Below are 10,400 nucleotides of genomic sequence, written 5' to 3'. Positions count from 1 at the left end.
GAGGTAGTTGTGGTGGGCGCGCTAGCGACTTCACCCAACACACTAAGTACTCTGGTTAAGTGTCGTCACGGGAGCGGTAATCTGTCTCCTCGTGCGCACTTACCAAGTAGGAAGTAGTTTTCAGACTGATTTATATTTAATAGAATTAAATACAAATACCTAGGTATCATTTAATATGTATTGCGAGCGTATCTTTAATAGATACCTCGCGCAACGGATGACGCTAGCCGTCATCACGGATGACGCTGGGCGTCATCCCTCCTAATATGAATGCACCCATGTGCATCATATCCACAAGGGTTGGTCACAAATGTGCACCACACCCGAGTGTTGGGTCTAACTACTATTATTTAGTAATTGACCATCCCCTTAAGTACCAAATGTACTTAATGGGGACTGTGTAACATTAGGGCAACTCTAGCCCGTTACACAGCATTTACAAAGATAGATTAAAAGACACTTAACTATATTAATACAGTTTTCATTTTACCCTCTTAAGTTAACTTGTCTTAAGAGAAGTCTTCCTCTATACGTACAGTGTACGTCACCTAACGAAAGGCACCACTCACAACTGAAGCAGTGTGAAGTGGACTTGTACTGAAACAGTACAAGTCGCAGTGCCCCGTTACAGTAACGATACACCCGGTTACAGTGTATGCTGGGCATAAACGTGAAAGTCACGCTTACTCAGCTTCAATTCCAGAAGCTCGGCTCGAGCCCTGAATTCGGCACGTGGCGGCTCAAATGTTTGCCTGAGCCGGGTCTTAAAGACCACATAGACCCGAAAACCAATGGGTCGTGAAGCCTCAGCTTCTGGGCCCAAGACTTGGAACCTCCGGCTAAGGACCAATAAGACATTAGTTCTATTGATTGGTTAAATCAACCAATTAATAGAGCTAATCTCTAAAAAATATTTTAACTCATAGGAATAATATTCGTTATATATGCAGCGGGACCGCTACTGCGTCTGAACTTTGAAAACATAGTTTTTTTATGCTTCACCTATACCATCAATATTACCCAACAAATTCCGCTGGCTTCAGTTTGCCTAAGGAAAAATGTAAAAAAGGCGTAGCTTAAATCTAACAAGATGCAGAAATTTGACCACGTAGGTTGATGATTCGGGCTTGCTCAAAGCAATGACAATTTATCGTGAAATACCATCTGTTTTGCTTAGTCTGGAAGCAATTGAGATGTTTGCTTACGCCCTAAACTCCTCTTAATTTATCTTTTTTTGTCGCACTGCACTTAGGAAGTCGTTAGGACAAGAAGATGTGACACCTCTAGCGCTACATATTCTTTATAAACTGAAGATTGTTTAATTGACTCCTCAATTTTTCATCCCACGAGGGTGAAGATGCGGTGAAATGTGATTGTGGCCACTGGATGGCTTTCCGAATATAAGAAGTTCTTTATTTGTCCCATACGCAAGCAAGCCGGATGCGTAGATGCCCACCCAAACGAATCATATGGGAATGCAGAAAATAAAAATCAGCAAGACCCGTCTTTGTCGCTTAGAAGAGCTCCTTTTAAATCATTGCCAATTCCAATTCTCGTCGTCCAAAGCACCAAATAATGAGTGCGTAAACTGCCACATTGAGTACAGTGGCAGTCATGGATGTAATTAAGGTGCACCATAAGAGTGTGAATTTTTAAGAGCTGGATTATTGGTGAATAGCAGCCAGTGCTCACCAAAGTATACTTAGTTTGCACTCCTAAGTTTTTTTATTTCAAATGCAGTTCACTTTTCAACTTGCGGCGCAGTATCATTTCGTCTCTCGCTTCCCACGATCCCGCTCAGTTACAACTTCGCAATGAAATTCATCCTTGCGCTCACTGTTGCTGCTGTTTTCAGCTTGACCAATGGTCAAATCGATGATTACAATTCCGAAGTGTTAGACTTTGTCAACAAGATTCGCACCGCTAGCGGCAAAAAGAACCTCTGTTTTAACACAAAGGTGGCTGCAGCTGCTCAAGTCGTCGCTAAAGACCTAGCTTATTATCAAATTCCCCAAGAATTCACAACAGAGGTGCATTCCGTGAAGTCCGTACTTACAGCTAATAAAGTGCAGGTGAAAGGCTCTAAGGAGGCTTATGGCGTCGGAATTGACTCCTCGGAGGCGATGGTAAATCAGTGGAACATTACCCATCGTGATGTTCTCTTATCTGACTTCTCGTTCTTCGGCGCCGGCTTCGTAGAAAATAAAATTCTCGAGTTTAATCAGTACTGGGTCATTGGCGTCGTTGACATTATGGACGGGGCCTGTGAATAGCTTAAAAAACATTCTTCAACGGAATAAAACAAAACGTTGATTTTCCTGAATCATTTTTTTTTTGTGAAGATATCATAATTTAGGTTTATGCTAAATCAAATACTCTCGAAGTAACCAAGTATAGTGAGGTACAATAAGAACGTTTACTAGCTTTATTGTACCATGATCCTACGATAAAAACTCGATTAAACTTTCCGCTTAAAAGCCCAAATCGGAAAGAATTTATCTCGCAATTAAATGTAATGCAGTCCTCACATGTAAATCGCTACAATAGTTCTCTTCACTTAGGGTAAGTTTCAACCAATTTATTGACATTTGAGTTCAATCACTTAAGTACACTGAGATAGATGATGAACTAGTAGATGTGCATACATCGAATTGCCGCGACATATATACATATGGCAGACGCCGTTATCGTTGCTGGAGAGGGGCGCTCGCTCGGCTAGTGTGAATGTGTAACATAAGTGTACTGTAGTTGCAAAGGCTATAAGAAAATCAATTTAAATATTTTGTGAGCGCGAAGACGTTGCTAGTGTGAATGTGTAACATAAGTGTACTGTAGTTGCAACGGCTATAAGAAAATCAATTCAAATATTTCGTGAGCGCGAAGAATCGCTTCAAACGGCGCAATTCTACGGAGTTGTTTCGCTCTCCTTGTCTTTCAATACATCTTTTTTCTCCTCCTTTTTTTCCGTAAATGCTATCTCTTCCGACTGTTTGTATTTAATCTTGTTATTTACGAGATTATGCAGCGCGGTCGTGCAGCGAATAAGTGCAGACAAGTAAATCACCTAAGGCAACAATAACAAAGGCATCAATAATTAGAAGCAGCAATCCAATTCGCATTCTCCCAAGTACGTACGAAATGCATGTCATTTGTCTTCATAAACATCGAGCGCACAAGTTCGTCGACATTGAGGTTGGGCAGCAAGTTAAAAATTGTCTGCATATTGTAAATGATCTGGTGGTTAAGTGGCAAACGACCAGCCACGACGTTTTCAAGATACGTCTTCATTTCCAACAGGCGCTCCTTAAGTCCATTAAGTGCCGTCATCTTGTGCTTTACCTGTCCAGCCAGCGAACTAACCGACGGGTCATTGATGTCGCGCAACAAGTGCTCGACACCGACCTCCTCGGCTTCGTACGCACCGACACTAGACTTGACATGCTTAAAAACGCGCTTAATAGCTTTGCCGTCTTCTTCTACTTCTTCGATAGAGCCGTACGCTGTGGTTGGAAGCCCTTCGAGATGAGGACGCACGTCGCAGATAATTAAGACCGGGTGTGAACAGTAGCGACGAAACAAGTCGTCAATATCCAAGTCAGACTTGCGAATTTTTGGGCCTGAGCTATAGAAGCCCACAATACGTTCCTTGGCATTGATCTTTTTAAACATTTGATACATGCTTTCCAAGAAATCATGGTCCAAATACCAGATACCAGGGTTACGCAAGTCCTCATCAAAAGGTACAGCGAACGAGTTCGTGATGTCGCACTTGCCGTGGAAGGTCGATCCAAGAAGAACGCCGACAACACGTTTACTAGTATCACGTGCCACACGATTATAGTGGTCTACGATGCTTAAAAGAACCAACGGGTGCGTCACTACCTCCTCGGGGAGCCCCCGCATCGTTGTTGTCTCGGCCATTACTAAGGTTGTAAATCTTCCCCCAGACGTTGTGATAGTTGCAAGATTGATGTGGTAAACATCAATAGGCGCATAATCTGTGCTGCAAGTGTACTTAATTCTTGAAACAATGCCATCGGCAAGATCAACACGCGCTATCTACAGGTGTTTACTACGCGACGCGCGCAAGCTACAACAAACACCTCACTTTTTTATTCGCCGTGACCTTCAGCTGGAGCAATGGGGTCACGGCAGATTTGTAGATTCGCTACCGTTGTCAGACGGGCAGACAAAGCGAGTGATAGGCTCCGAAGTACTAAGCTCGCTCGAAGACTTTCGAAAGCTGCGAGACAATGCATTCCAAATGGGATCCCCGCGCTTGGACCCTATAAAGATTATACAGCTAAGCTTTCGACAAAATGTAAAACTAAGTGACCGAAAGGTGACAAAATTGACATTGTGAATCGAGTACGTGCTGAGACCAATAGTTTTGGTGAATGACAGACGCTTAATGCCAAATTGGACGACGCCATCTTGTACGTGACGATTTAGGTAAAAATTTTATTGCGTTCATTATATATTCGACCATATAGAGCGCTGAGGGAATTGTCCGAACAGCTTTTGTTGGCTCAATGCTCGAGTGGTACATTTCGATTTGCATTGAACGAATTGCAATTGGCAATCCATGTGCAAATTATTATCTAACATGTTCGCAGTCACAGTAACGAATGGCGTTCGAATCGAAGCGACGAGCAAATATGTGCAGAAGCACAGCGATCCGGCCACGAACGTTTTCCGCTTTACGTACCGCATAACCATCACCAATCAAAGTAATACTTTCGTATTCCGTGTCTTCAATGTCGCTAGTTTCAATTCTTCTGCTTCTGCAGATGACAGTATTTCAATTCAGATTCTGGGACGCCAGTACACGTTTGAAAGCGAAAAAGGTCAGCGGATTGCGCTGCCGCGGAATTCGCCAGGTATCGTTGGCGCCACGCCAATGCTGGCGCCGGGTCAGACATTCGAGTACGCGAGTGGCGTAGACATTGATGCCCCACGTGGCTCCATTACGGGCTGTCTACATGCCGTGTACAAGACGGAGCATCCGAGCGATGACAACGATGGAGAGCTTTTCGACGTGCTTGTGTCAAAATTTGCTCTGTTAGCCCCGCCAATAGACAAGTCGAGGGTTACCTAATAACTTAAAGCAAATAATCGTTCGTGTGCTAGCAGCAACAGAAAGACACCAAAGAATCGAATACTGAGTCGAACGAGAAATTTTGATATGGATGGTGCTCTCACATAACTCCTAATGTAATAATTTGAAGCGATATGTTTACTGCGCAGAAAGCGAACGTGTTTAAGTGCCTCTATTCACTTTACTCGACTAGCGCGTGATAGGCCGGGAAGTACATTTTTGAGGCAACAAAATCCTCCAGCGTACCGCCACGGCGGATCTTTGGTCGGACGCCCGCAACGTCTTCATCCAGAGCAGTTTCACACACAGCCGTGGCTACTTTTAAAGAGACGTCCCGAATATTTTCGACCGACGGAAAGACTTGACCATTGGCAATCTCATCCGACGTCATGCACTGCGACAGCGCCTTTGCTGCCGAGTAGAGCATGCCATCCGTGACGCGAGTGGCTTGAATGACTGAAGACGCAAGACCCACACCTGGAAAAATGAACATATTGTTGCACTGGCTAATGTTGTACTGTGTACCATTGTACGTCACGGGCTCGAACGGACTGCCACTCGCAAAGACACATTTTCCAGTGGTCCATTCATACGCCTGCTCAGCCGTGCACTCGGCCACTGACGTGGGGTTCGATAGAGGAAACACAATTGGCTGCTCAGCATGCTTGGCCATTTCCTCGACGGCTTCTTGCGTAAAGGCTCCAGCAGCAGCACTAAGACCCATGAGCATCGTAGGCTTGGCCTGTTTGATGACTTCCACGAGGTTCGTTTTATCGGCAAGATCGCTCCGAGAGAAGAACTGCTGGCCGGAATTCAATGAGTCGCGAGCTTCTCCCAGCAGCCCGTACTGATCAAGAATATAGAAACGTTCACGCGCTTCTGGAATCGTCATGCCTTCGCGTAACATGCCTTGAAGCAATGTGGATGCGACGCCTAAGCCTGCGCTCCCAGCGCCAAGAATTACAATGCGTTGTTCCTTTAATGGGATCTTGACACGTTCGCACGCACTTAGAGCACCAGCTAGCACTGTGGCACCCGTGCCTTGAATGTCATCGTTAAAACAGAGCTGTTTCAATCGGTATGCGTTCAACACATCAGCAGCATGTTCGCTCGAGAAATCTTCAAATTGAACAAGAACCTTCGGCCACCGGTGACGCACTGCACGCATGAATTCGTCCACCATGGACCAGAAAGCTTCACCAGTAAGACGAGGTTGCTGGACCCCGAGGTAGTACGGGTCGTTCAAAAGCGTCTGGTTGTTTGTACCCGTGTCCAGCATCACGGGAAGTACCTTCCGTGGATCGATGCCACCAGCAGCCGTGTAAAGCGCAAGCTTTCCAATAGGAATGCCCATGCCGTTGGCACCAAGGTCGCCAAGTCCGAGGATTCGGCTCCCATCTGTCACGACAATGACTTCAACGTCATCACACGGCCAATTGTACACCATGGCACCGAATTGGCTCCGATCGCGGGTGCTGAAAAACATGCCGCGAGGGCGACGGTAAAGATGACCAAACTTCTGGCACACGACACCAACCGTTGGAGTGTAGACAATAGGGGCTGCAATATGAAAGAAATTAGTTGGAATCAATCGAAATTCGTTGCTTGCTTTAACGTACCCATTTCTTTCATGTGTTTGATTAAAAGACGAAAGAATAGCGTCTCGTTTCGGTCGTGTAAATCTGTGAGGAAGCGACTTTTACCGAGTGGGTCTCTTTCTTGCGAGAAAGTGTCGTACAACTTAGAGAGCTGCGCTTCGACTGATAATCGGCGCGGTGGTACCAATCCACGTAGACCTATTGTATTGCAAAAAATTGAGTTACAAATTGCCAGGTTTTGTGCAAACTAGTGGAGGAAAATTGTACCGAGGCGATCACGCTCGACGTGCGGAAAGCCCGTGCCTTTATTATAAAGCGGATCGTGAATAATGTTAAGGCCCTTGAGACCTGTTTTGATGGGTGGATTGTACTTTTGGAGCGAATTCAAGTACGTGTCGAGCGTGTCACGTTCAAAGCCTGAAGGCTCACCGACACTTAATGCCTCCTCGTTTTCTTCGTGATCCTCGGTAATGACTGGTGCCGAAGCGAAGCGCTTATGCAATGCAACAGACGCGGTGGTTGCATTGAGCAACAGGCGCTTTTGAGTACGGACCTGAAGCGCTAACATTATGATTCAGTGCTGGCTCGTGGGCGAATGGCGCGTGCAAAACGGTAAAGCAACATTGCCACGACGTAGCTGCTTATGTGGTATGCGGTAATACCGATAAGTATCGCTAATATTTCGAGCAACCCTCATAAACTAATAATTGGTATTATCGATATCAATACTGAGGGATATCATCATTGGCAATTTGACAACGCCCGTTACAATTTAGCTACTAGCCTTGATGTACACTAACTACATCATGCCTCCACCAGTAACATTCGCCTGGATGCCAAAAATGTCAGCTGTAATAAGCCTTTCACACATTGTAAATACATGGTAGGGGCCAACATACCGCAGCATCAGCAACAGCACCAATGTGGCCTTTCTGGTTGTCTGTAATGGGGCACACATCGGTTGGAGAACCGTTGTTGTGGTACATTTACTTTATGGGAAAACACCCTTTAATCTAATTATAAAACAGTTAGTTACTTAAATCCCAATTATTATGGGTAACAAATATGGTCGCCGCCATATAAATCTGGCAGCCAAAATCTATTTGTAATTAGCTAGGGTAAGGTTTTTAGATCTATATAATTACGTAAAGTGCAGTTCTTCTTTTGATCTTGAACCGTTTAGTGCCTCCTAAGGCTTTCGCATTGATCTGTAAGAGATAGAAGCCTTACTAAGGTATATCCTCTTAAACACTAGTTTCCACTTGGTTCTACGAACCCCTGAATCCCTTGAACTAGGATTCCTTAAGCTTTAATAGCTTGTACGACTCCCTGAATTGTTAAACCCATTAGTTCAATAAAACTTAGTGACTCTCTTAGTCTGAAATTCTTCCTCTGACTTAAGGAGCGAGGTAGCTCCGCTACACCTGGTATGTAGGCGGGCACGTCGTAATGCGGCCACGCTCTACTTAGACCACACCCTAGCACAGCGAGGAAGCGGTTTAAGCTGCTTCTCTTGCGTGCAGTGAGGTAGTTGTGGTGGGCGCGTTAGCGACCTCACCCAACACACTAAGTACTTTGATAAAGAGTCGTCACGGGAGCGGTAATCCGGCTCCTCGTGCGCACTTATCAAGTAGGAAGTAGTTTTCAGACTGATTTATATTTAATCGTGTTATATATAAATGCCTATTTTACCAATTAAAATGTCATCTCTATAGATAACACTTAATATGTATTGCGAGCGTATCTTTCTAGATACCTTGCGTAACGGATGACGCAATGTGAATGCACCCATATGCATCACATAAACAAGGGTTAGTCACAAATGTGCACCACACTTGAGTGCTGGGTCTAACTACTAATATTTAGTAATTGACCATCCCCTTAAGTAAACCAAGTGTGCTTAACGGGGACTGTGCAACATTAGGGCAACTTTAGCCCGTTACATAGTCCACTTTGCCGCGTGGCAAATCGTCACGACGAAAAGAGCAGCACTCGTGGTCAATCTACGCCTGAGTCTTTACAAGACTCATTTCTCACGAAAATGGAAGAGGTTCTAGAATTGTCAGAAGCGCAACGCGCCGCTTGTGACAAGCTCAAAACCTTATTCGGGCTTGAGCACGTGGAATTTATTATCTCCCAGGGACCAGAGGTCCTGCATGCAAGGCTTGAAGCCTTCATGCGGTACGAAGCCTCCCTGATCGGTCAGGTACAGGACCATTTAACGGCATCTATGCCAACCCGGTACATCTCTGTACCTGACTCAGAGCCGAGGGCCCGCCCTCTAACTGTAAATGTGAAGACATTTGAAGGAAAAGAGGGAGAAAATCTCCCTTTTTGGATTAAGCAGCTGGAAATGTCCATTGATTCCGCCTTGTTCTTAACAGAACGGCAAAAGGTGGCTATGGCCATTTCCAAACTTGGAGGTAGAGCCATGGAATGGGCACTATCGTGCAGCACGTCCATAAACGACGCTTTTCCCTCATGGGATTCGCTGAAACAGCAAATGACGAGCATGTTTGCACCGCCAGATCAGGCTTTTCGCATGCGAGCACGGCTCCTAGCGACTCGACAGGGTAAAAGAACCCGATGGGACTTTGCCCAGGAGTTGAGAACTCTCATTGCATCTATGCATCAAGACACGGTGCAAGAAGCAATTTAAGTGAACATCTTTATGGCGGGTCTCAATGAGGTCGTTGCCCGGACGGAATTGTTCCGATCTCATCCGGCTACGTTCGAAGGGGCAGTTGCCATAGCGCTACGCGCCAAGTTTGACTTTAAGTCTGCTCGCGTCAGCACGCCTGTTTACCGAACAAGCTCTTCGAGCACATAGGTTCCGTCTATTAGAGCGGAACCTATGGATTGAAATCTCGTTGAGGAAGGAAAAGAGGCTCTTCAAGCTGCGGAACAGCATAAGACCATCCGTAGATGTTATATGTGCGGAAGCACGAAACATTTACGCCCTGCCTGCCCTCTTCGGAATTCGCGTAAAGCTCGAAAGAGCTCCAACTCCGACCTATACCAGAGATCTGGTACGGTGCGGGAAAACGTCGATACCCAGTAGGTGCGGGGCGCCCTACTGGGGAAGACCTAGGCTCTGTTGAACCTCCAGGAGGTTAGAATAAACAGAACCTAGCTCCAATTAGCTCGGTGCTCAATGGCACCGGGCGAAAGTACAAGCCTGGCTTGCCAGTCGCTCAAGCGACTGTAAAGGGCTTTGATAAGCCGTGGTCAATTTTAATTGACTCAGGAGCATCTTTCAATTATGCTCGACGCCTTTCCCTTGAAGGAAGTCAACAATACATTGAGGCGCTTAGAGCGCATGAAGGTGATACAATCACTGTTCGCTTAGCGACTCCTGGCGAACCGCCAACAGTGTCACTACTGACACTCAGTATGATGCCACCTCGGCCGACCATACTCGGTAGACTTAGACGTGCCACTCCACGTATCTCAGGGATATTGAACCCTTGATGATCCGGCCTTCGGCCAACAATGCTTTCAGCATTTAGTGAATTGTTATTATAACGAGTGTCACTCGACGGAGTACGTGCCGTTCCACTTATTTCTGCTGAGTCGGGCTCAGACTTAATATTATTAACATAAGAGTTTATTAACTCAGACATGCCAATGTCTAAAACACTGACAGACTCATTCAATGATCCGCGCCAATAGCGCTTTTGTTGCCTAGCAAAGGTGGGTTCATG

The 10,400-nt window shown here is 45.6% G+C and overlaps 4 protein-coding genes across 4 annotated transcripts; 2 read left to right on the top strand and 2 right to left on the bottom strand.

Annotated features, from left to right (window-relative positions):
- Positions 1 to 1,814: 1,814 nt before the first annotated feature.
- CCR75_004058 (uncharacterized protein) lies at positions 1,815 to 2,273 on the top strand (the record flags this gene model as incomplete). The annotated part of the gene is made up of 1 exon (XM_067962148.1): positions 1,815 to 2,273. The coding sequence occupies one exon, from the start codon at positions 1,815 to 1,817 to the stop codon at positions 2,271 to 2,273; it is 459 nt and encodes a 152-aa protein (XP_067815321.1).
- A 458-nt stretch (positions 2,274 to 2,731) lies between these two features.
- CCR75_004057 (uncharacterized protein) lies at positions 2,732 to 3,921 on the bottom strand (the record flags this gene model as incomplete). Its single annotated transcript, XM_067962147.1, has 2 exons — positions 2,732 to 3,064; positions 3,136 to 3,921. 2 exons carry the CDS (start codon positions 3,919 to 3,921, stop codon positions 2,906 to 2,908), a joined length of 945 nt encoding a protein of 314 aa, XP_067815364.1. The 3' UTR covers positions 2,732 to 2,905.
- Positions 3,922 to 4,059: 138 nt separating this feature from the next.
- On the top strand, positions 4,060 to 7,270 carry CCR75_004055 (uncharacterized protein). Its single transcript, XM_067962145.1, has 6 exons — positions 4,060 to 4,342; positions 4,405 to 4,452; positions 4,519 to 4,730; positions 4,791 to 6,658; positions 6,718 to 6,873; positions 6,948 to 7,270. The coding sequence occupies exons 3-4, from the start codon at positions 4,586 to 4,588 to the stop codon at positions 5,096 to 5,098; spliced, it is 453 nt and encodes a 150-aa protein (XP_067815435.1). The 5' UTR covers positions 4,060 to 4,342; positions 4,405 to 4,452; positions 4,519 to 4,585; the 3' UTR covers positions 5,099 to 6,658; positions 6,718 to 6,873; positions 6,948 to 7,270.
- CCR75_004056 (uncharacterized protein) lies at positions 5,280 to 7,264 on the bottom strand (the record flags this gene model as incomplete). The annotated part of the gene is made up of 3 exons (XM_067962146.1): positions 5,280 to 6,658; positions 6,718 to 6,894; positions 6,964 to 7,264. 3 exons carry the CDS (start codon positions 7,262 to 7,264, stop codon positions 5,280 to 5,282), a joined length of 1,857 nt encoding a protein of 618 aa, XP_067815308.1.
- Positions 7,271 to 10,400: the final 3,130 nt, after the last annotated feature.

This window comes from Bremia lactucae, linkage group LG1 (assembly GCF_004359215.1).
Source record: "Bremia lactucae strain SF5 linkage group LG1, whole genome shotgun sequence".
NCBI classification, from domain to species: domain Eukaryota; phylum Oomycota; class Peronosporomycetes; order Peronosporales; family Peronosporaceae; genus Bremia; species Bremia lactucae.
The sequence above is the reverse complement of the archived record's forward strand: the minus strand, read 5'-3'. Positions and strand labels throughout refer to the sequence as shown.

Coding starts and splice junctions, on each gene's coding strand:
- CCR75_004055 (XM_067962145.1), top strand. CDS start 4,586: ATGTGCAAATTATTATCTAACATGTTCGCAGTCACAGTAACGAATGGC. Junction 4,731..4,790: donor CATAACCATCACCAATCAAA/GTAATACTTTCG, acceptor CTGCTTCTGCAG/ATGACAGTATTTCAATTCAG.